General features: G+C 30.9%; 4 protein-coding genes across 4 annotated transcripts; 2 read left to right on the top strand and 2 right to left on the bottom strand.

The window, feature by feature from the left end:
- Positions 1–1,216: 1,216 nt before the first annotated feature.
- LOC111037173 lies at positions 1,217–3,504 on the bottom strand. The gene is made up of 2 exons (XM_022319563.1): positions 1,751–3,504; positions 1,217–1,514 (listed from the first exon to the last, which is right to left on the bottom strand). Exons 1-2 carry the CDS (start codon positions 2,234–2,236, stop codon positions 1,365–1,367), a joined length of 636 nt encoding a protein of 211 aa, XP_022175255.1. The 5' UTR covers positions 2,237–3,504; the 3' UTR covers positions 1,217–1,364.
- Positions 3,505–6,398: 2,894 nt separating this feature from the next.
- Positions 6,399–9,153, bottom strand: LOC111037172 (phosducin-like protein 3). The gene is made up of 5 exons (XM_022319561.1): positions 8,978–9,153; positions 8,759–8,891; positions 8,086–8,317; positions 7,812–8,017; positions 6,399–6,958 (listed from the first exon to the last, which is right to left on the bottom strand). The coding sequence occupies exons 1-5, from the start codon at positions 8,981–8,983 to the stop codon at positions 6,849–6,851; spliced, it is 687 nt and encodes a 228-aa protein (XP_022175253.1). The 5' UTR covers positions 8,984–9,153; the 3' UTR covers positions 6,399–6,848.
- A 321-nt stretch (positions 9,154–9,474) lies between these two features.
- On the top strand, positions 9,475–11,312 carry LOC111037171 (mitochondrial inner membrane protein COX18). The gene is made up of 6 exons (XM_022319560.1): positions 9,475–9,813; positions 10,206–10,343; positions 10,469–10,616; positions 10,686–10,807; positions 10,914–11,024; positions 11,088–11,312. The coding sequence occupies exons 1-6, from the start codon at positions 9,475–9,477 to the stop codon at positions 11,256–11,258; spliced, it is 1,029 nt and encodes a 342-aa protein (XP_022175252.1). The 3' UTR covers positions 11,259–11,312.
- Positions 11,313–11,481: 169 nt separating this feature from the next.
- LOC111037170 lies at positions 11,482–24,622 on the top strand. Its single transcript, XM_022319559.1, has 20 exons — positions 11,482–11,607; positions 11,676–11,870; positions 11,941–14,552; positions 14,729–14,862; positions 15,956–16,179; positions 16,387–16,537; positions 16,601–16,804; positions 16,887–17,165; positions 17,227–17,324; positions 17,776–17,954; positions 18,025–18,181; positions 18,271–18,397; positions 18,467–18,699; positions 18,793–18,945; positions 19,569–19,736; positions 19,830–20,000; positions 22,818–22,994; positions 23,507–23,659; positions 24,043–24,280; positions 24,384–24,622. Exons 1-20 carry the CDS (start codon positions 11,551–11,553, stop codon positions 24,605–24,607), a joined length of 5,934 nt encoding a protein of 1,977 aa, XP_022175251.1. The 5' UTR covers positions 11,482–11,550; the 3' UTR covers positions 24,608–24,622.
- Positions 24,623–24,955: the final 333 nt, after the last annotated feature.

Genomic DNA, 24,955 nt, shown 5'->3' with positions numbered 1-24,955 from the left:
ATTGTTTTAACTCTGCACATAAAAAGTAACAACGGTTTTCTCACTCAATCTATTTTAAAACCAGAAAATGCTTCACTTTCACTTATAGTGATCACATAGTTTTACAATAATACATAATTCATTGTATATTTTATCGTATAATTTTTATTGTATTTTTTAGCATTGGTAATATATATTATTAATTCAATAAAATTAAACGCATATTTTACTATTTTATGTTGCGTAAATCTTAGCCCTATAATAGGCAGTCACAATATTATTATCGTTGATATGACATTACCTATTATAATATAATAAATATTTTCTTTTACGAACTGATTTCGGTATAGTTAATCCCACGTATTATTCACAGTCCACAGATGATATAGAATTAAAAATATATATTGGAAAAATTTTGTATAATTAAAAAATAAAATATAATACTCGTATAACAACAGCAGCATTCATAAAAGTTATAAATAAAATTAAAATTAAGGTAAGATTTAGAACAATATACGTTATATTATATAGTTTGTAGTCAAATTTAAATCTAAATATCCAAGGTCTCAATTCACTCAATGGCTTACTTTGTGATTTCATTAAAGCCGCATTGATCCTTTTATTTGGAAATCCATCAGTAATCTACACAAATAAAGGGATTTACGGGACAATGTTTGAGAGGGAGTAAGACCCTAATCACCCCCCAGAACTAGGGCACGCAACTGAATACATTATGCCTCATATGGTTTAGCTAAAATTTATAGCATATGGATAACATTCCTGGCTGTCCTTTAATGTCTACGTCTTGTACACCCACATCATATTATTCTCATATCTACCGTGTCCTGTTTTTATTTGGTTAAGGTAAATTTATTAAATTAAAATATAAGGTTAAATTTGTTTTTTTTAAAGATTATTTCTAATCTTTCTAATTATGTTTGCTTTTTGCATATCCGTGCTTAGTTATGATTTATGATTTCCACTGATAAAAACCTAGACATTTTATTAAATTTCTGGTTGTTTTTTGTTCAAAATAACTTAAAACTAAAAATATTTGTTCTCCTTTGCATCATTATTTCGTGATAATAAACATAGGAACTCTTATTTGCGCGCTTATCTACTGATAAATCAGTAAAAAGTTAAAAGTAAAAGTTCTAATCAGCCAAAACAAACAATTTTTTTCTATTTTCAGATTTAACTAGTTTTTTTTTAAATTTTAAATAAACAAGAAATAAAATAAAATATTTATTTTATATATTTATATTTATTTAGTTTTAACAGTTACATTGACAAACGAATACATGTTATGTATATTATTAAATTATCGTAGTTTTAGTGTACGAGAATTAGGTATGCTACTACCTCGAACGTCCTCAACGAAAAACTCAAAGAGTCGCAGAATAACAATCATAACGATGAAGGGAGTTGACAAAAACATTGGACTCGACGAACGTCGATTTTGAAAAATGGAGTCGGATGTATTTTCCGTGTATGGCGGAGTGGAGACTGTTTTGCCGGTGCCAAAAGAAATCCCACTAAAAACGTTGGTCCGTTTCGAAGTGGTAAAAAAAATACGATTGGAAGAGCTTAGTGAAAGGTGCAAGCAGAATTCGTTTCCGTCTGCAGAGTATATTGCAGACATGAAAAATATTTTTAAAGTTCGACCATCACGTCTGTGTTACCAAGCTTGCGGGGAGGAGGTCGAACTTTTCTAAAATTATTCCACGTCCACAGAACTCTGGCAGAAACAAATTCTGCGAGCTACGTTTACCAGGCATTTCCACACGCATCTTCTGGATCTCTTCCAAGCTGAACCACGTGTAGGCTTGGGTGGGATTTCCGATGACACGTGTGGAACAGGATTCTTTTCGCCGTACACAATTGAAAGAACTGTTAACTCCGGCGACGACTGAGATTTCCCTGCGAGTTTTTTTGGCAGCGGTGGCCTGCAGACGTCTTGGACAGCCAAGTCCAGTGCGGCGATTAACAAGGACCGATGAGATAGTCCCACGAATTTGATCGAGTCTGTTCGTGTAGGCTTGGGTGGGATTTCCGACGACACGTGTGGAACAGGATTCTTTTCGCCGTACACAATTGAAAGAACTGTTAACTCCGGCGACGACTGAGATTTCCCTGCGAGTTTTTTTGGCAGCGGTGGCCTGCAGACGTCTTGGACAGCCAAGTCCAGTGCGGCGATTAACAAGGACCGATGAGATAGTCCCACGAATTTGATCGAGTCTGTTTGGGTGGCGTCCATATCTGAAGTTTTCTTTGAATGCTTAGATTCGCGTCAGACAAGCGCTCAACATATAATGACAAATTTCAAAAACAGTTTGTTAGTCTAATAGTTATAAATACTAGGTAATAGTATTGTTTTTTTTTCTGGTTTTTATTGTGGCTAGTATAGTTAGATTGTAGCCAGCTACTTAGTGGAAAATATTTACAATTGAATCATTATTTACCAGTTATTTTGATGAATAAGACCAACTAATGTTCTTAAATTGATACCTATATTATTATCAGAATAATATCACATTGTGGCATGATTTAGATTATACGAGCCAAGATTTCAAATCTGCAAACATTTTTACACAATTATAATGATTATTTCTAGTTTAGAAGCATATTTTATATGTGCAAGATATTTGAATACGATATTGCTCATTTTAAGTAAGCGCCTATCAAGTCATTATGTCTACTTATCCATCGAAAGACCCGTTACCTCATCTACGCCTACCAACTCACACAAAACACATTGCACAAAAAAAACGAAATATTTTCCATTAGTTCTGGATAATTTTTTGAAAAAACACATGATGTGTGTATAATATATATAGCCATATAGGGATAACTAATTTTGTTATTCACGTATTCAAATCAGTAGATGGTATACCGTTTGTTGAAAAGAAAAAAAGAATCTGATTGAACATTATTAACGGGTTTTAGGCAAATCGTCTGAACGAAAATAATGCTCATTTTTTTTTTTAGTGATCGTACATATTAACTAGCAACGTTGATATCGTTGAATGAATAGATGTTCAAAAAACTATTATATTATAGTATAATAGTATTTGTTATGCCGATGCCCGGTATATATACGATAGGTATAACAATATACTTACACAGTTACGTAGGTGTTTCGTGTTAAGCTAATCTAATATTTAAATTACAGCTACTATGATTGCATAGGATAACTTAAGAATCAAAATAGTAATACTTTCTTAATCTAGATATTTTATTTTTCAATAAATTGTTTCACTGAAGAATAAAGATTCATATTATATGTTCTTTATCCTATATACTTATAGTGTGTCTTATGATATAGATTGTGTATTTTGACATAAAATAAAAAAATAAAAAAAAAATATTATAAAAGCACATTGAACCTGGTTCGAACAACTACTCTGCACTCATCACTATCGTGGACGACCATAAAGGTGGATTCACACCTCGTCGTGTCATGTAGAATTGAATATATTCAACTTGTTAGTAACGTGTGACCAACATTTTGTTACCTATTTATTAAATATACTGAACATTACACGACAAGACTAGGTATGAATCCACTTTAAAGGTGGGTTCACACTGCACTGTGTCGTGTCGTGTCGTGAACTTTTTCCATTTTTCAAAATATGATACCACTCTATACCATAAATGAGTTCTTCATTCAATTGATATCAAAATAATATTTGAATTCATGTATTATCACTATTAAATCAGTAACCACACTTTCAAAAGTTGGATGAAATCAACTATTCGTGGTATATGTGGGAACATCGTGATATTCGTAGTAGAATCCGTAAAATTGGTGGTAGAAACCAGATTTAACCACGTGGTTGGACCAATCTGAGCACGGCAACATTTCACGACACGACACGGTGCAGTGTGAACCCACCTTAAGAGGGTATTGACCCACCGGCTCCCAAATACCAGGTATATCGGCTAAACCGCTAAACGGATGCCAGGCTAATATTGCAATATGCTAAATGCTTACTACATTATTATCAGAGGCTTGTAAATTAATGTAAATCATTAACTTAAGTTAAATTAAGCGAACACGTGATCGTTAAGCCAGATTGTAATAGTTATTAATTGACATTACGTGTAACTCACTAAGCTTAAGCCATACGGGGAAAAATATTAACTCCATTAGATTTGAAAAAAGTTAATCTACTTAATTAGTTCATGGATCACATAAAAAATATTTTGTACTATATGATATTGTACATTATAAAGTATTATTTTGTAAAGAAATATTACAGATATTATAGTATTAGATTATTTTTATTCAAGCCCGTGTAGGTACACAGTAAATATTATTAATGTATAAAACTATAAGACCATTAAAACTAAAAATGTCAAATACATTTTTAATTTTAATTTGGTATTATTTTTAAATCAATTTCTAATTTCTGAGACACTGAGTCATTTCAGCAACCAATTAAACTAGTTACGTTCTTAAGTTGATTAGAATATTAAGTAACTAGTTAGATTAAAATTTAAAAACCAAGTTGATTAGTTGATTAGGTACCTATTAATAAGTGGCCAATAATCATAAACGGGCGTATGGAAAAATGCAATTTCTTTCCAATGATAACATTCTCGATGCCCAGATACCTAAACCACACGCTGGATTAGTATAATATATTAAAATATAAATATGACTTAAACGTCTTATACCTACATTATTGTTTTTCTTTTTTATGGTTAGCACTTAGCACTTGCCACTTGGCGTATCTATGGCGTAATGACGTTATGGTATATTGGCATATTGCGATACGTGAACAATAAGTTATAATATTTTGGCCTAAATTGCCTACCTAACGCGCCGTGATAAATTTAACTGCCTACTGATGAAAGCAATTTATTATAATTAATAGTTGTTCTTTTCAATTTGAATAATTTTTCCGATGTTTCTTCGTTGAGTACGCCTACTAAATAATGCTTAATATAAATTAAATAGATTTACTTGCAAATAACAATTATTTAATATATACGTGATGGAGTCATCTTACATATCTAATACATTTGGTTCTCTCTTTACTACGCAGCGCAGTGTGCACAATAAAATATTGTATTTAGTAGACGATATTTATTGGTGTAATAATGTTTAAGGATGAAAGAGTGCAAAATAAAAAAACACCACCACTTCAGTAGTATCTGATTCAATTACATATATACGCTTGGATGTTATATTTGATATTGATGAAATCAGACATCAAAATATGTTTCGACAAATGGTACCAAACCACTGGACCACTGGTACATTTTTATAAAGTATTACACGTGAAATAAATTGCAAGAAAATTGCGTAATTGCAATCGATTTAAAAACACATTGAGAATTCTTGACATTAATTTGAGAGCCGGAAATTCGTAATCACCTATATTTGTCATAAATTTAGTTCTTATAAATTAATGCGTTGTACTTAATATCTGTAGGTAAGTACCTACTACGGGAAGGACGACGATCACCGTATCGTCGGAAGGACCAGCACGAGACTTTAGAGCAACAGACTCCGGTCGGCTCTACAACTACCAGAAGGAGATAACCAGGGTGACGGACTCCAGTCGGCCCAAGAAACCACCAGAAGACATCCGGCAACGTAACATACAACTGTGAGAGAGCAAGTCGTAGGATTATCGTCCCGTCTGCTTCCACGTGGAGAAAGCCTTCATTTATAATGTAAGTAATTGTAATTGATGTCACGGCAGTAATGCGAAAGCAAATTCTCGACCGGTTCAAAAAATGAAAAAAAAATCAGATAGGTCCCTACTACTTAACGTCGCATTTTATAAAAGGAGCCTAAATTATATCATAGTTTTTACATCGCTATTGCAGTTACTGGTGTCTTAAAGTGTATAGAAAAACTCATAATAGGTACAGTACAATAATAATTAAATTCAAATATGAAAGAGATAATAATATATTTTTTCAGATGTCATTATAATATGATAGTATGACACTATTAAATAAAATATCTTTTTAGGTAAATCAAAAATTAATTAAAAAGTATTACCTATAAAAAAAATAATTTTATTAAAATTGATTTAACTTTACATCATAAAATATAAAGCGCCCTTGAAGTTGGTTGACTCTATTTTAAATAATATAACATGTTACTAAATTAAGTATATTTCAATATGTTCTGTTCAAAAATAACATAGCATGGATCATGGAACTATTGAAGTTATAAAATAGGAATTGTAGGTTTTTTATTATCCACAATATTTTTAATGTAATATCAGTATAATTATATTGTAAATAACCTCTTATTACTAAATATGCAAAAAACCACAAACGACAAACATTTTTTAATAAAAAAAATCAAAATAGATAATGATAAAAAAATAATAGTTTTGAATTATGCAGTACCAATGGAGAACAATGTTTAGATATTACTATTAAATAATTATTAATTTCTAAGTAAAAATAACCTTTATTTCTTTATAACCTTAAGACCAATAAACAATAAATATATTATACATTCAAACTTCCATGTAACGGTCACCAAAGGGACTGGAAATAATGACCAATATTTAGATTTAGAGATGGCCTTCCTAAAGAAGTCTTACAAGGTCACTTGACAGGACCCAAAAAAATTACTGTTACATAGGGGTAACCATGTTTTAGAGGTGACTACTAACAGAAATTTTACTGTATATTTATGTATAATTTATTATATTATGTGTATGTCTAAATTAACAAAAATAATTTTCATATTAATATTGCTGTATTATTTATTTTGTTATTAATAAATAAATAAAAACAAACACAAGAAGATTAGTAAAAAAAAATGGACAAACATAAAACAGCAAGAAAAAATGTATAAAATAAATATAAATTAAAAAACATATTGAACCATTTCTTCACATATTAGTGAGTAAATTATCAAACAATACATCTCTAGTCTTTTTTCTAGGATTATCTTTCAACTTTGTTTTCACAGCACCAGTTTGACCCAACATCCACTCAAATTCTGAAATTCATAAAATGCATTTCAATAAAAAAATATTGTATTACCTAGGCAAAACTAAGAAAATTACTAAATTAACGAGAAAATTACACATGTACATTGTACATTACTTAAACTTTAGAAAATAAGTAGAAAATTATCATTAACAGGTTAGTCCCAACAACAGGAATGAAACAATTGGTGGTTTTCCCCATACTCAGTCCTATTATAGCAATTTTTGAAAAAATAAATTGTCAAATGCAATCTGGATTCTTGAATCTAAACCAATGTTATATTAATGTATTTATCATTTTGTTTACACTAGCATACATCTTTATAATAGTTACAATGTAGGTGGTGAGGGGGGGAATTAATAGCTCAGCCCCCCCCCAAATCCTGAATAAGTATTAATAATATTTAACACATTATTCACAAACAAATATGAATAAATACTAAGTATTATATAATTTAATGACAATATATATTTTTAACTATTGAATGGTCAATAAATGATGTCATTCAATGAGTCATTTGAATATTAGACAAATGTATTTTAATACAGATAGATATTGTTTGCCTAAGTGTATTACACAGGTACTGCATACCAGTCAGCCCCCCAAATTTTTTTTCCATAGCCTCTATATTCTGACACTTGTATAGGCTTAGATCTATAATTCTTAAGTGTAAATGCCTATGGTTATTTGTTTCTCTATTTTTCTCTGAATGTAAAATATAAAATATTATAAAATATTTTGACTATGCATATTTAAGTATAGGTATACAATATTAATCATGTGTTTTCATTCTGCATGACGCTGTTTTAAAACCACTGATGAATATTCAAAAACGTCATTACTATTAAAAGTATAACACCTACCATCTTGAGTAGTTGTCAATGAAAATATTCTTGGTCCAGCAAATTGTTGTTTTAGGTCACCTTCATAATATATGAAAATAGTCGGCAGATTACTATCTGGATAATTTGGGATGCAAGTCGTTGAAATGCTTTTAACAAATTTTGTAGCAGGAAATTTTCTTGCTAAATGATTTAAATATTCAGCCAGCAATGCACAAATTGGAATGCTGTAAAAAAGAAAATAGTAAAAAAAAAATTAATAAAAAATAAAAAATATTTAAATAAATAGCATTACCCTTGTTTATGTAACAGTAAAACCACCCATATTCCAGATCCAGCTTTATTGATTTGACTCACAAAATCTTGACCACTTATTTCTATCACTTCGCCAAAAACATCTTTCCGTGCTTTTTCTTTTAATTCTGCTATTCTTCGTCTACGATAATCTTCTAGCACTCGTTCATCTTCATCATCTTCTAATTCATCCAATTCATCCAATGACATATCAACCATATCTTTTTTTTCTCCTGCATACAGAAAAAAATGCAGATCATCATAAATATGTATTATAATAAAATTCATAATTCAAGTGATTTGAAATATTAGCTTATGATAATATAAAAAGGCCACGAGTTTCTACTTTTTACCACATCAGATCGCATTGGCCCACATACAATTAATATATATACATCTCAATGTTAAAGCTATAGGTAATACATAACATTATAAAGTTACAAGATTGATTTTAAGGTCAACATTTGCCAAATTTAAATACACATAAATATAAACAACAAATTTAATTCTCTGACAGCATAAGATTTTGAAAAGTGGGTTCACTGACAATTGTTTATTATTTTATTATCATAGAATTAAAATAACTTGAAATCATAAATTATTAAAAATCTAATACATAATCTAAAAAATCTAATTATTGGAAATACAATTTAAGGAATTCATTTCAAGTTTACCATTTTGTTTTTCACGGACTGTCTGCTCCACAAGATTAATGACATCTTCTTCCGTTATTTCTTTTTCTTTTTTGGGTGGAAGTATTCCTTTAGAACGCAATATATCGTTCCATTCAGTATCTTCATTGGGGTTCTGAAATCAGAAATAGGTGGGTAGCATCAATTGTTAGAAAAACATTAGTTTTCTGAAAAAAAAGAAATATATAATGTACTATTTACCTGCATTTTTGATTTTAAGTTCGGTACGCTACGATAATTTCAAGTAAATTACTACGCTACCGCTACTTATTCCATAAATGGGGTGAAAGATTTAAGGATTATCTTAACTACACAAATACTATTTACTATTTACTATTTAGGTATGGGAAATGAGAATAATAGTATCAAATATAGATGTTTGAGGTTATAATGTTAATTTTTCTGGATATCAAATATCTTGTGATAATTACATAGACTTATCAATCTGTAGATAACCGAGATTTAAATTGTTGATTAGAATTATTTTAAAAATAATTTCTTTACTCTCAAAGTCTTCATGTAAACTGTAAAGTAAATCTAAATAAATCTAAATTCCTAAATATTCGGCCATGTGCATCATGCAATGTGCCTTGTTGTCATTATTTTTATTAGAGTTATAAAACATTTCATTTCATTTTAAATAACATTAAATATTATAATTATTTAATAATAAATTTTAGAAAACCGCAAGCCATAAAATGATCTTACAGACCTTATGCACTCGTCAATCAAATCTAAAAAAAATCATCGACCGTCGGCTTTTTAGCTATTATATGAAAAGACCAGATCCATGTTCATCACTTTATAGTAAAAATAGCACTTATACTCTACGTCCATCAAACAGAAGTGTCACATCAGACTCCTCGGTTACGCTTCCTTCGTGGTTTATGACAATGTCAAACAGTACACCGGTAGCTTATGCACAACAATTTATAATTTCATTTCATGAATTTACTGGTACTCCTTGGTGGGCTACAATAATGCTTAGTGCTGTAGCTCTGAGATTAGTCATTACTCTACCACTGACAATATTTCAAGTAGGTAAAATCCTATTAATGAAATCTTATTCCTAAAAACTTAAGAGATGTATTTACACAAGAAGTTGAACGTTATGTTGTTTTTTAATGCAGATTGTACCTATGAAAAGTGTTGAAAAATCATGGACCTTATACTAGTAGACGGAGTAAGTTTGGCCGGCGAGGTTGGGTGTAAGACCCAGATGGCAATTTGTGTTAAATATTATATACAGCTTATTACTGTCACACGTAAATACCGGAACTACAACCATGTACCGTCTATTAGTATAAGGTCTATGTGAGAAACAAAATATTTGAATTTAAGTGATAATACATTTTTATGGCTACATTTATTTGTCATTAATATCTTACTATTAGTATCAATAATACCAGCTTTTTATTTTTTAATTTAGCATTATAATAATTCAAAAGTGGAAAATCTTTCTATTGAATTTCAATCAACAGTAGTAGAAATACAAAAAGAAGTAGTGAAGGCAGTTAAATTGAATAGATGGCCTGAAAATAAAGCTAAACGTGTTTATAACAAAGCTGTAAGTATATACATAATTTTCCTATAATTTTTTTTTAAGAACTAAGCTGTTGGTTTTTATTAGAATACAATTTATAATTTTCTAAATAATGTATTTGTCTACATTTTTACTATTATTTATTGTAGGTAAAAAAGTATTGGAATGAAATGATAGTAAAAGAAAACTGTCATCCTGCAAAATCAACAATCGTTGTTTGGGTGCAATTACCTTTGTGGATTTGTATGTCGATAGCAACTCGTAATCTCACATTAATGTTACCTCCAAGTGATGATGGTAATATTTATTAATATAATACTCTGCCATTGTTCATATTTTGTTTTATAAGGTATATACTTTCAAAAGCTGTTATTAGGTTTTACGAACTAACTGAAGGTGGAATTTTGTGGTTTTCAAACTTAACTGCCATTGACTCAACTATGTGTTTACCTTTAATTATGTGTCTATCAAATCTTTTAATTATTGAGGTGATTTAATTTAAATAAATAAATTAGTTAGTTAGTACTGTTTGTTTGTTTATATTTATAAAAAATGTATTAGTATAGCTATATAAATCTAATTTAATATTTGTAGGTTCAAACTCAATCACGAAACAAAGAACCAACGCGTAATCAAAAAATCATAGCAAATATCTTTCGAGGTCTTACTATTATCATGATGCCGCTTTCATGTTTCCTACCATCAGTATGTATAATTTGTATTAAAAAGGAATCAATCTAAACTAATGAATATTTTTTATTTTTTTAGGGTGTGACCTTATATTGGACGGCATCAAGTATTTATGGTCTATCTCAAAACTTATTCTTATTGTCTCCACAAGTACGTAAATGTTGTGGAATACCGAAAACGCCTTACAATAATGAACATCCATACAAATATATATTGCATAAGACTAAATCTAAGTTAAGAATTTCTTGATTGCTGTTATTGTAATTATTTTCTGGAAATAAAGTTATTATTTTTTAGTAAGTACCTATTATTGTTTTGATGTAAATAAATATTTTCCATTGTTTGTGAATTGTGGATCAAGAAAGGGTTATCTAACCGGATACATTAGCAAGGTTTCACTTGTGTTTTATACAGATAAGCCTAGAGAATAGCCTTGTTTTTCTGTAAATGTTTTTTCAACCTTTGATCTCTTGGACTTTAGATAACTATCAAAAAATCCAAGTAAAATGATAGTATTTTCAGTTTAAATGTGCGCATCAACATGAAAGGTTGCACCATTTTTGTAATTCTACTTTTTTTGCATAATGAAGCATTGTGTGTAAGTATTTTAGGTTTAAAATTTGTAGTTAAAATGTACTAATCAATTTTTGTAAAACAAATCATCAGATTATTCGTTACACGGATGCAGTTACTAGACCATCACTAACTGAGGAGAATTTGAATTGGAATGCATTTAATGGAAATACTAACACTGGAGTAAAAAATGGCGGGCTCAGAGAAAATAATGGACCTGAAATCAAACCTATTGCTTCATCAATTTATAAACAACAGACAAAGAGTCCCCAAGATATAAACAATGAGGTAAGAATTTTATTATAATTATATTTTCATGTAACAAAGTAGACTTTTTTTATTACATTTTTTATTATAGAATAATGCAGTTATATCGGATGGAAAGAATTGTCCTACTAAAACAACTGGCTTATTCCCTATTCAATCAGATTGTCAAAAATTTTTAAATTGTTTTAAAGGACGTGGGTATGTCCAGTCATGTGGACCGGGCACTTTATTCAATCCCAATAGTTTGGAATGTGATTTTCCCGCTAAAGTACAATGCTTAGATGGAAATCCATCAAAAATTGATTCATCGTTCATAAATAGAAATCCTAGTCAGAATTTTGATTTGAACGCTGAGACTTCTAATCAAGATCGTGTATTTATTAGCAACACAAATGAGTACCAACCTCAATCTACTAATCAATACCAGCCTCAACCAACTAATCAATTTCAGCCTCAATCAATCAATCAATATCAGCCTCAATCGACCAATCCATTAGTTGGAACACAATTCATTGTCAAAGGTCAAAATTTCAATGCAGATACTTCACAGCATTTTGGTTCAGCCGTGACCATAGATTATGGTTTACAAACTGGAGAGTCTAAACCACTTTATGGATCTAGTTTAGTGGTCAATGGATATACTCAACAAAACGCTGAAGTACAGTCACAGCAGTTCTATCCAGATGAACAAAATCATAATTTTGCACCTCAAAATTTACCTGGGGGACAAGAATTCATACCGAGACTCCCTCCAAAATCAGAACCAGCTAATAGTAACACAAATTATCCAGGACAGATTCAACAGCAACTCCCTAACAGGCAAAATTTTGTTCAAAATCCGCCAACAAAATCTGAGCCAATTAATAGAAACACAAATTATCAAGGACCTGTTCAACAACAATTTCCTATCAAGCAAAATTTCAATCAAAATCCACTATTAAAAACACAACCAATTAATAGTAATACTAACTATCCTGGATCTTATCAACAGCAATTTCCTATTCAACAAAATTTCAATCAAAATCCTCTATCAATATCTCAACCAATTGATAGTAATACAAACTATCCCGGATCTGCTCAACAACAGTTTCCTATTCAACAAAATTCTAATAAAAATCCATCAAGGACCAATCCTAATGGATATGCAAATCCAGAGCAAGGAACTATACCATTTTCAAACGGTCAGTCAATTGTTGAAGGTCATCAATTTTTACCAAATCCAAATAACTACGGAATACCCAATAACTATGGTAATGTTGAAGAAACACAGAATAATTATTTATCTGAACAAGAACAAGAACAAATAAATCAACAAAAAAATAAAGTACGATTTCCATCCCCGTATCCATATCCACAAAACAGTTATAATGGAAATCAAAAACCAGTATCATCAAATCCTTCTAATGTTAATCCTAATTCTTGGATTCGAGGACAGCTCAAGGTGAAACAAGGTTCTAGTTTAAGCTCTAGTTCTAACACAAATGAACAATCAGAATATGAAGAATTTCAAACACCTAATAATCAATTCAACAAACCAGCATCAACGTTTGATTTAGGTAATAGACAACAAACAGAGCACAATAAACCAAATAATTATGATTCATCAAGAGATGCAAGTCAAACTCACATAGATTATGGGCAACAATCTTCTATACCAAATGGTCAAGGTTATAACTCAAAATCTTCACCAGATTATTCAGCTCACTCCATGGTTAATGGACATGCACAATCACAGTATTCAAATCCAATACCACAAGATAGACGAACTAATGGAGACTCAAAAATGAATAAACAATTTAAAATAGTTGTTCCTAATATTTCCAAACCTATTGATAACATACAACAGTCAAAACCAAACATAGAATTGAGTTTTAACAGAGATTCTGCTGGTAGAAGATTACCAAATAATTATAATGGTTTACAATACCCTAAGCAAAAAGAAGATTCAGGTAAAATTCAAAATCCTAGTTACACAGATAATATTCAATCTCCTTCACAAGAATCTCCAGTATACTCATCATCAACTACTAATTCTAAGTGTCCAAATGGCTTCAGTGGTATTAAACCACATCCTACAGAATGTTCCAAATTTCTGAGTTGTGCAAATGGTAGAACATTTGAAATGGACTGTGGTCCTGGAACATTATTTAACCCAACTATATCTGTATGTGATCACCCGTATAATGTGGAATGTAATCAATTAGTAAGACCTACATCAACCGCAATAGAAGAAGATTATATTTATACTACACCAACCACAATACAAGAAGATTATAATCCACCCATTGATATGAGACAAGAGTTTGATCATGAAACTAGTAATAGTGATTTGGTAACTGAAACTGAGCCACTAGAAAATCATAATCAAGCAGTGTTAGAAACTTTGCCAAGCGAAAATAAACAGTCAAAAATCTTAAGAAACCCAACATCTATTGATTTAGCAGATAACTTTTTGCAAAACACTTCTATTATGCATACACCCCCTAAAATTGTAAACAACAGAGTCAACAACAATGTAGCAGTGAGAATTGATTTGAAACCAAATAGTACTCAGTCTATTCGGTTACGTGGAGGTCCAAAAAGCTCCGAAGGATTTTTACAAGTTCAAGGAAAGCCTTTTCAATGGGGTGTAGTTTGCGATGAACTCAACTCATGGACAATCGAGAAAGCAGATATTGTTTGTAAACAACTTGGATTTAAGAGGTACTTATCATTATACATTTTTTATGCAATGACTAAGCAATACATTTTTGGAATGCTAGTAAACTTAATTCAATGTAAAATATTTTATTTACATTTTAAGCTTTGTGAAATTACACAATTTTTTTGTTGGAAATAATTAATAATCATGATACTAATTTATTGTCAACTTTAATTAGAGGAGCAGAACAAACATGGCAAGGTTTAACTGTGACTACTGATAATCCTACTAGATTGTTAAGAAATATAGGAGTTACTAAAGTATCATGTAATGGCCAAGAAAGTGTATTTCATAATTGCAAGCTTCAAAATGGTAAGTTTTCTACAAGAATCTTACAAAAACCAAATACTATTTATTTAATAACAATCTATAACAATCTTTTTTATACTAAATAATAAGATGATACATTTATGAGCATTAATCACAAAATCATTTAAATATCTATATTATGCATGTTGTAAAGACTGCAGAAATAGATTTGATTTCAAAAAGTAGAATACATTTTATAATGCTTATAAAGGTTGAATTCTACTAAATTACTCTTGCTGCCTTACCAAATATAATCTGAACCCATATGTATTAGACCATAATTCAAGTCTAAAATATTGATAAGTTATAAATTTATAACATACCTATTATATTACATTATTGCTACAATAGAAGGGATCATTAAAATAGCAGCCTATGGATTTCATGCAGCCTGTGGAACTTTATCTGGCCCGCAAACAAGACGTTAGATTATGCTTTATTAAAAAAAATTTTTTTTTTCGATGAATTAATATCAGAATTTTTATTTGATTTCTGATAAACATATACTTTAAATGTTAGCCCCCCCCCCCCCGAAAACTTCTTGAATTCCAAAACTGGCCTTCCAAAAATATTAATTGGTATCTCTGCTATAATATTATAATTTAATATTTATTTTATTGTTACCGCCATCATTATGCATTGATCAAAATTGATCAATGTAATATCTATACAATGCTATTATTTATAATTATAACTTATCGGATCTAATAGTATGTATTACATTTTAGTTAAAGAAAAGGTAAGTTTTGTCATAAGTTAAACCTTAAAACAATTTAGTTCTCAAATTTATTAATTTATAAATCATAATCCCATTTTTTTTTTAAATTGTGATTGGTCAAAATTATATCTCGCTTGTTATATATTTCACAATTTATAACCAGATGTCCTGCAAATGTATTTTAAAATAATTCTATGATTTTAGTTTTAAAAATATTTTATTATTGAAGTATAAAAACAAACAACTAATTATGATTTCAATAGAATATAATATATTTATAATAGTGTTCTTTTTAAATTATACAAGACATGTAAACAGATCGAATATATGATTTTATAGTACATTAATCTATTATTTTATTTCGTCATTAAATTACAGATAAAGCTTGTAATGTTGAAAGAGACGCTGTCTGGGTGAAATGTCGATCAAATTCAGGCTCTGAATGTCAACCGGAAGAAGTGTCGTTTGATGGAAAATGTTATAAATTATTTGTTCCTGTACTAGAAAAACAAAGTAAAACTCAAGACATTGGCTATAGCAAAGCTGAAGCATTAGAACACTGTCTTAAACGGGGAGGAAAGCTTTTAGATATTAGCTCACAAGTAAAATTTCCAAATTATTTATGATAAAAATTAAAAAGTATAAACATAAATTTGAAAAAAATCACTCATTTTTATTAAATGTTTTATTTTTTTTTTTTTTTAAAGTTACAACAAAAAAGTATTTACTATCAGTAGACTTAGTGCATACCAGTAAATGCACTCTATTCTTAAATATATTTATAGTAGAATATTTTATTTGTGTTTTAGAAAGAAAATGATTTCATATCTGAATGGTTATCTAGACAGAAAACAGAAGGCCCTATCCTAACATCGGGAGTTGGTGTTTCATTATTAGGAAGTCCCATATGGATTTGGGAAGGCACTGAAAATCCATTTGTGTATCAAAATTGGTGGCCAGGTGATACAAATTATTGAAATATGTAGTATAATATGCAATGCTAATTATATATTTTGCTTACAGGCTGGGAATTCAGAAAAGCTGTTTCACCCAATATACAAACAAACCGTGCTCTATGTATTGTTTTACAAAAGTCATTCCCTTGTCCTTCAAATCCAAACAGCACAAAATTATGTGACTCTGAGTACTATCACTGGGAAGCAATTGATTGCGGAACAAAGACTGATAGACTACCTTATGTCTGTGAACGAGATGTTGATGACATTGGTAATGTTTTTTCACTAAAAATGTTGAATTAATAATATTTTTATAAATACATATAGTACTAATATAAAAACAAAATCACTAGGTTGTGTGAATGGGGCTGGTTCGGATTACACTGGTTCAGCGAATACAACTGCCTCTGGAAATGCCTGTTTATTGTGGGAAGATCAACAAGTGTTAGTAGCTATGAAGTACAGAGTATCAGAAAAAACACGAAGATCTTTATTAAACAAACACAACAAGTGTAGGAACCCTGATGGTACTGATTTACAACCTTGGTGTTATGTACAAACTTCAAATGGAATAGTGCGAAGTGAATTTTGTGATATACCAGTTTGTAATGCTGCAGCTAAATCACCTAAAGGTTGTACAGAAATTATTTTTACATTATTTAAAATACTTAAAATATATGTTTTGAATTTCAGTCAGTCGAATGATTGAAGAACCAAAATGTGATGCAGGATTTTTTGAATGTCAACCTAATGAATGTATAACTCAAGCTTGGGTTTGTGATAATCAAGCAGTAAGTTGAAATGTTGAATTAACAATGCTATAATTGTTATCATTTTTTTTTGATTTTATTTAAATAATAGTTATATTAAAGATACTAATAATTATTTGTTAAAATAAAAATACAATTTAGGGTGGTTAAAAATGTATTGGTTTCCTTAGAACTGTTTTACTTCAAATTTAATTTTTTTTATGTCTCTAAAATTTAAATAATGAATAAAATAATCTATTCTCTGTCCAGTAAGATAACACACTAAATCTGCACATCCTCACTTCGTACCCTACCTAAATACGAGACTGGTTCTACTATGGAAAGGTGCTGTGTAAGGGTTTACAATATAACTTATTTTTGTTGGGACCCAGCGTGTTTTTTTGCTAGAAAGAGTGTAGATAATATCTTCTAATCCATTTGGCTGATTCTTATGTTTATATATTTTTCAAGTATATATATTTATATTTATTAGGATTGTAGTAATGGTATGGATGAAAAAAATTGTTCTAATATTATGGACAATTTCATTAAAACTTCTGAAGCTCTATTAACAAACCATGAAGCTGAAAAATGGCTTCACACTACTGTTAACACTTGTGCTAACCGTTGCATGCAAGCAGATGGTTTTGTTTGTCAATCATTTTCTCATAAGTTAGTTAAATTTATCTACTTGTAAACTAATTGAATTATTTGTTATTTATTAATATTGTAATGTTTTCAGTAAAAATGAACAAACTTGTATATTGAATGAAAAAACAAAAGGGGATAACACAACAATTTTAGAATCTGATAAAGATTGGGATTACTACGAAACCGATAAAGCTCTCTGTATAGGAAAGTTTATTTGTGAAAATGGAAATTGTGTTGATAAATCAAAGGTAGGTACATTTCAAATTTGTATTTACAACTTTTAAGGTATAACACAATTAGTAAACATGATATAATGATTATTTAAACTTGTTATTAGGAATGTGATGGACATAATGATTGTGGAGATCGTAGCGATGAAACTAAATGTACCAAAGATATGATGGGATATGAGATTCGACTGATGGGTGGCAACACCACTAATGAAGGACGTGTTGAAGTCAAAGGTAGCATATAAGTATAAAAAATTAAAAGATAAGTTTTATCCTATTAAATATTTTAATCCATGATTTTAGTCCTTGGTGAATGGGGAGTTATATGTGATGATAAATTTGATTTGAGAGAAGCTAATGTTATCTGTCGAGAACTTGGTTTCCTAAGTTCCGTTGCTGTAAAACCAAATTCCTATTATGGAATGCCAAATAAAACAAGATTTGTGTTAGATGATCTAGACTGCAATGGAACTGAAAATTCATTATACTCTTGCCAATTCAAAGAGTGGGGAGTTCATGATTGCAACGCTCAAGAGGTAATTTTTAAAATAGTAAATGGATTTTCATGTTACAATATATTATATTTGTATTTGATATTAACAATTTGTTTATTATTTACTGTATTGTAGTCAGCTGGTGTGGTGTGTAGAGTCGCTGGCGGGAAAGCTTGTTCAAATGACGAATTTGAGTGTAAATCTGGAGAATGTGTTCCAGTACGTTTCTTGTGTGATTCATTTGCAGATTGTACTGACGGATCGGACGAAACACCAGAACGTTGTAATGTGAGTGTCGCTACTACAACAATAATTCCAACTACTAGTACAACAACTAAGGCTCCAAAAAAATTTATTCAGAAAATAGCTCCAAAGAAAAAAGGATAATTTTGTGCATTGATATATTAAGTAGCTACTATTAATTATTTTTATATATTATGTTAATTCATATGCCAGAGTTTTATGTATTTGTTTAAAACCATTAATTTGTATACATTTTTAATTAAATATTTTTATTTTTAAAATCTGTTACACATACAAATTAGGTAATAATTGAATGTGTTATATAGATTAGTAGCTTAAGTAATGAAATTGAAAAACACTCCCTAGTGGAGAATTTTTTTTAAATATAATATATCATTTATTTTAATGTGTTTTTTTTTTTTTTTTAAATTAAAAGACCAAGTTAAAACGCTGGCATTTGAATTGACAATAAATAAATAATTATTAATGCCAGCATTTTAATGTGGAATCTTAACTATCTAAAAAATTGGATTTACTTGTTTGCAAACAAATGTGACGAGTTTCAACTTTCAATATCTTGGTTTCTGTTCATCAGATCTACTTTCACCTAAATTGTTGTGTTTTTCACCTAATCTAACCTACTTTATTGTTGATTTTCTATGGGGCAGTTGCCTTTAGAGATCCGTTTAGTTGGCGGCAACGAACGTCGAGCAGGTATGGAAGGCAGAGTTGAAGTACGTCAGTTTGGTGTTTGGGGAACGGTGTGTGATGATGATTTTGGTACGAACGAGGCACTGGTCATTTGTAACAATCTTGGTTTTAAGGGGACAGCTGAAGTGAGCGTTAAATTTAAATTAATTTAAATTAATTTAGCGTATAAGGATGTGTAGGATAAATTACTATTTTTTTTCTGTGTAAAATATATTTAGTTTAAAAAAGAAGCAGCTTTTGGTCCAGGAAATGGACTGATCTGGTTGGATCAATTGCGGTGCACAGGCAACGAAACATCTTTGGAAGATTGTTTACATGAGAAATGGGGATACCACAATTGTAAACACACCGAAGACGTGTCTGTTATTTGTCATTTGGATACTAAAAAAGTAATTAAATTTAAAATTCAGCTATACAAAAGCGTTTGCTGAAAATATATTCAGGTTTTTAAATTATAAATGATGAACACGACAAAGCATGGTAGGACCTGGATGAGAAAAACTTCCATAAATATTTGCTATTAAACTAAAATTAGAACTTAAGTTTACGACATACCTACGGTGACATATTGACTTCTTTTTTTTTTTTTTTTTTGAACTTAAGCCCGGCAACTAAGGCCATTAGCTGTTATAGGGGTTATGAACTGTAGTAGGGGTAAGGTTGGTACGGTAGGTTGTTTTTTATGATTGTTAGGGGTGTTACGGTAGGTAGCAAACACGTGTATGTGTGGCAAGGTTTTTAATTACTACGAAGATTACGAACCCAACCCAGGTGGTCACCCATCCGGCAGCTAGTAGTTGTGGCCGTTACTTACTCTCAGTCGCATTCCGCGACTGGTAGCAACCAACGCGCCACGCCAAGCCACGATATTGACTTCTATATTATATACTTGTGTACAAAATACAAATATTATATATTTTAACAATAATATAGTCTCAGGTGGTCATTGGAGGTTCCTCCCTAACAACGAATTCAATACCCCTACACCAGGTCCCGGTATCCTTGTGCCAAGCTATTCCACTCACATGAACTTGAAAAACTTATAAATTTACAACTAAAGATGAATAAGGTATATAGCCGTATAGGTACTGGTACTCATACAGTTTTGTACTATGTTATAATATAGATCCACCTACACGGCTACACATTGGCGTAACCCGAGGGGATGGAAATATAGAATCGCGGACGATTCGCCCCCGCCAATTCGTCCCCGTCAAAAAAACAAGTCCACGGACGTTTCGTCCCCGTCTATTATTAAGATAGGACGTTTGGCCCCCGGTTAGGTTAGGTTAGGAAAGAGGAATTATTTTTTGGAACTGTATTAATTAATGTCTGAACAACTTCACTTTTTTCTATTTTTTTGAATATCTAGTGCACGTAAATGTCGTAAATGTTTTTTTCCACCCACATGTTGTGTCACATTAACATTTACGAACAATTAATTTTAACATTAACAACCTACTTATTATGTTCTAAATTAATTAACTCAAAAAAATAATAATAGTAAACTAACAAGTTAACAATTTTACGAACATTTATTACCTTTATGACATTATCGATAGATATTTATCTTAATCGAAGTTTTTCTTATCGACAGATGATATTGCTCGACTATTATTTATTTGTCAGACAGTGGAAAAATGTTATAAATATTTTATTTATATTAAAAAGAATTTAAATTTTAAGTTAAAAAAAAAAGATTTAAATTTAGTGATTTAAAATTCCAGAGACCAAACGTCCTATGGGTAGATATAAATAAATCTATATAACTGCCGGGGGCCACATGTCCTATCTTCATAATAGACGGGGACGAAACGTCTGTGGACTTGTTTTTTTGAAGGGGACGAATTGGCGGGGGCGAATCGTCCTTTTACCGGAAATATATATGTAGCCCTTCTATAGATTAAAAATAAAGAACCAAGAATCTAAGAACTTTGTGTTAGGTACTTTTAGCCCCCGGGCGCCCTCTGCCCAAAAAAAAAAAATATATGAGCCCTAGTTGCGCGTTTGCGCCTATACCCTTATATTCTATAATACTCGTTTAGAATTGAAATTCTCTGAAAAATATCCTACTTTGGAATGTAAAAATAAAAATTCGTAACTATCGTTCAAATGGTAAAAAAAACTTAAAATATAAGGGTAAAATAATTTTATAAAGACACATTTTTTTGGGCGCATGTAAACTCCACCGATTGCGACCTTTTTTGACCTTTTTTCATGTAAACTCCACCGGTACGTTTTCTTTACCTGAAAAATGTAATTTAAATCATCAAACAATCCAATTAGCATTTAGGTACCTACAAAATGACACTCAAGGTATCAGGGGCGCAATTGATAATGTTTTATAGGACATCCACCCTATTTTTATTCTTTTAACTCGGAACTCGTCGCATAATATCAATGTAATACTATTTGCATGTTTCCATTTGTTGTAGGTAACAACATTTAATATTGAGAACTAGATAAGAACAATAGCCTGATAGTTTGCACTTTGTACACGAAGTTGCGAAAAACAATTAATTAATAATTAATATGCGACTACGTTCGTTCGTAGTAGGTATTCGTACGACGTACATATTATGAATTTATAAATATACCTAGTACACCAAATAAAAACCAACGATAGTCTCATCTTAGTTACATTTTTATCATTAGGTGCATTATGTTCTTTCTAGGAATTGCCTTTACACACGTTATCTACTATTTATATGTTTTATACTTATATAGTTATATGTACAATGTATGTATAAATATATTATATTACTCTAATTAGGAACAGTCGTAGGCACAATGTGTGGCGGGATCCCCGTGCTTATAAATAAATATTGAAGATAAGAATAACAATTAAATCGATAATTTATTTTCACATCATGCTTCTTGCTTAACGGTTTAATAATCTTATAATAAACCAATAGTCAATACAATATTAAGCATTTAAAATTTTTCCTTTTCGTAATATTAATTTATATATATTTTTATTTGAACTTTCGATTTGTATAAGACAACAATATATAAATACAGCTCATGGGGGTGATCTGTCCCCCATATCCCCCCTCCTTATTTCCCCCCCCCCCTGCTAGGTATATAAATATGATATATCTAAACAGTAAACTATGCATCATATTGCTGTGTGTTGATTTTATTTAAACTAGGTACATATTATATACTAACATTTAACGTTTTTTGTTCCTTTCTTAATCGTTAAGACCAACGACACACCGGAAACGACGGCGAAAAGTGCATCGCCGAAGAAAAAGAACCTGAAAGAATTGCTGCCCAATCAGTGCGGAAAGCGGTTGGTGACTGTGCCGAAATCGATGAGTATGGTGCAACAGAGAATCGCGTCAGGATTTAAGACCGAGAGAGGAGACCATCCTTGGCAGGTCTGTGTATTATATAAAATAGGTATACCTATAGTATATTAATATATTATTTGTGTTTTTGAACGATATATATTCACGGCTTTACCGAATAAACAACAATATTTTTTCTGGCTAAATCTGCGTGGGTGACATTGCTACTATGGCTCTTTATAGAGCAAAAATAATGCCAAAAATGTATAATTTTAAAATATTCACGATAAGAGAAAACTTATATAATTTATTGCATTAAGTATTTGCTCTCGAAAAAATTTGGGTAAAATTTCAAAAATCTTTGTTAGCGTCAACTTTTTCATGGATTCAAATTATATACCTATTGCCTATTAATTGTAGATACCTACTACTAGAGACCTTTTGATATAAGTATCTACCTAGTACCTACCAGTAAAATAAAGGAATTCATATTTTATTCGCTCTTCTGAATAATTGACTTGGATTGTACATAGCCCACGATTATAATATGTTTTATAATTAATATGTTCGATCACCGGCTAAACAATGTTTTTGTTTTGTAGGCAAGTATTAGATCGACGACACCGGGTGGTCAAACGGAACACGTCTGCGGAGCGGTAATCATTTCCAAATACCATGTAATGACTGCGGCGCATTGCGTACGTGATTTGGATAAAGACTTCTATTACGTTAGGATCGGTGACTACAACATGGGGGTAAGTGCTTACCTGAGTAACCTGCATTAGGTACTATTATAGCTATTGATTTTATATTATATTATAAAACAAAGGCTTTGAACGGAGGGGATACACAATTATAATATAGCACATGTATGTATGATTGTAAATTAAAAAACCTGATTTTGAATATATTGTATAATATATATAACAATAGTAATAATTTACTATGATAAAATAAAAATATTATGGTCTTCATTAAGTATATTCATGTATAATGACAGCTAAAATCCCAAGTAGTTTAAGTATGGCACTGGTATAGCCGCGGTATAGGTGCTGGATGCCTGGATAATTACTGCAACTGCGTTAATTGTGGTCATTACTGCTGCCTATGACTTAACGAATTTGTGTATTTTATTTAGACGCTCGAAGACTCTGAACAAGACATTTTTATCGACGAAATTTATATTCACGACAACTTCGAGGTAAGCGTTAAGTTGAACAACGACATAGCAGTAATAAAATTGAAAACCAGCGTCGCGGGCGTCAAGTTCAATCAATACGTGCAGCCTATTTGTTTGCCATCGGAAACCATTAAATTAAAACCCAATATGAACTGCACCATCACCGGATGGGGATCAGACGGTTCCATCAGTTCGAGTATGTATATGTATAATCTATATATATACCATCAGTGAATAATAATAATACCAGCAATCGAAGTATCTAAGGTGTTTATTTTGGCCGATTTATAATTTAACAGGTTTCGCTAACACTATGCGATCAGCATTGGTGCCGATAATAGACATGAAAATTTGCAAAGCTGCTTATGTGTACGGAAAATCGACAATTAGCGACGGGATGTTTTGTGCGGGAAACCTTGACGGCGGGGCCGACGCCTGTCAAGGCGATTCCGGCGGCCCTATGGTCTGCTCTACAGAATTAGGTAAAAACGTAAAACAAATTAAAACCTTATACATAATATAATCTATACATCTATTTGAATTCGTTTTTTTAAGTATAAAAATCGAAGTCTTAATATATAAAATGGTAAGGTCCCGGAGTCTTTACCTCCCGGAACGAAAGACCACTATTTCTTTTCTTCCACGAGCGTTTGCTTCCGGGCCAATGGGAGCGCGAAAAAATATCGCGGCGTTATCGTTTTGAAATATCGTCTTCGCCTCATCGCCGGGATTGTTTCAAAACTTTTGCTTTTCGAGTTCCGTTTGCCTTTCTTCGTGCCCCATTCTCACACTTCGAAATCGCTTTTACAGACCGAACCAAAGTCGTCGAACGGAGCCTTACACTTACTGTTTTGTCCTTCTCTCGGTTAAA

The sequence above is a fragment of the Myzus persicae genome, unplaced genomic scaffold (assembly GCF_001856785.1).
Source record: "Myzus persicae strain clone G006 unplaced genomic scaffold, MPER_G0061.0, whole genome shotgun sequence".
Classification (NCBI taxonomy): domain Eukaryota; kingdom Metazoa; phylum Arthropoda; class Insecta; order Hemiptera; family Aphididae; genus Myzus; species Myzus persicae.
This window is presented reverse-complemented; position numbering and strand designations above follow the sequence as displayed.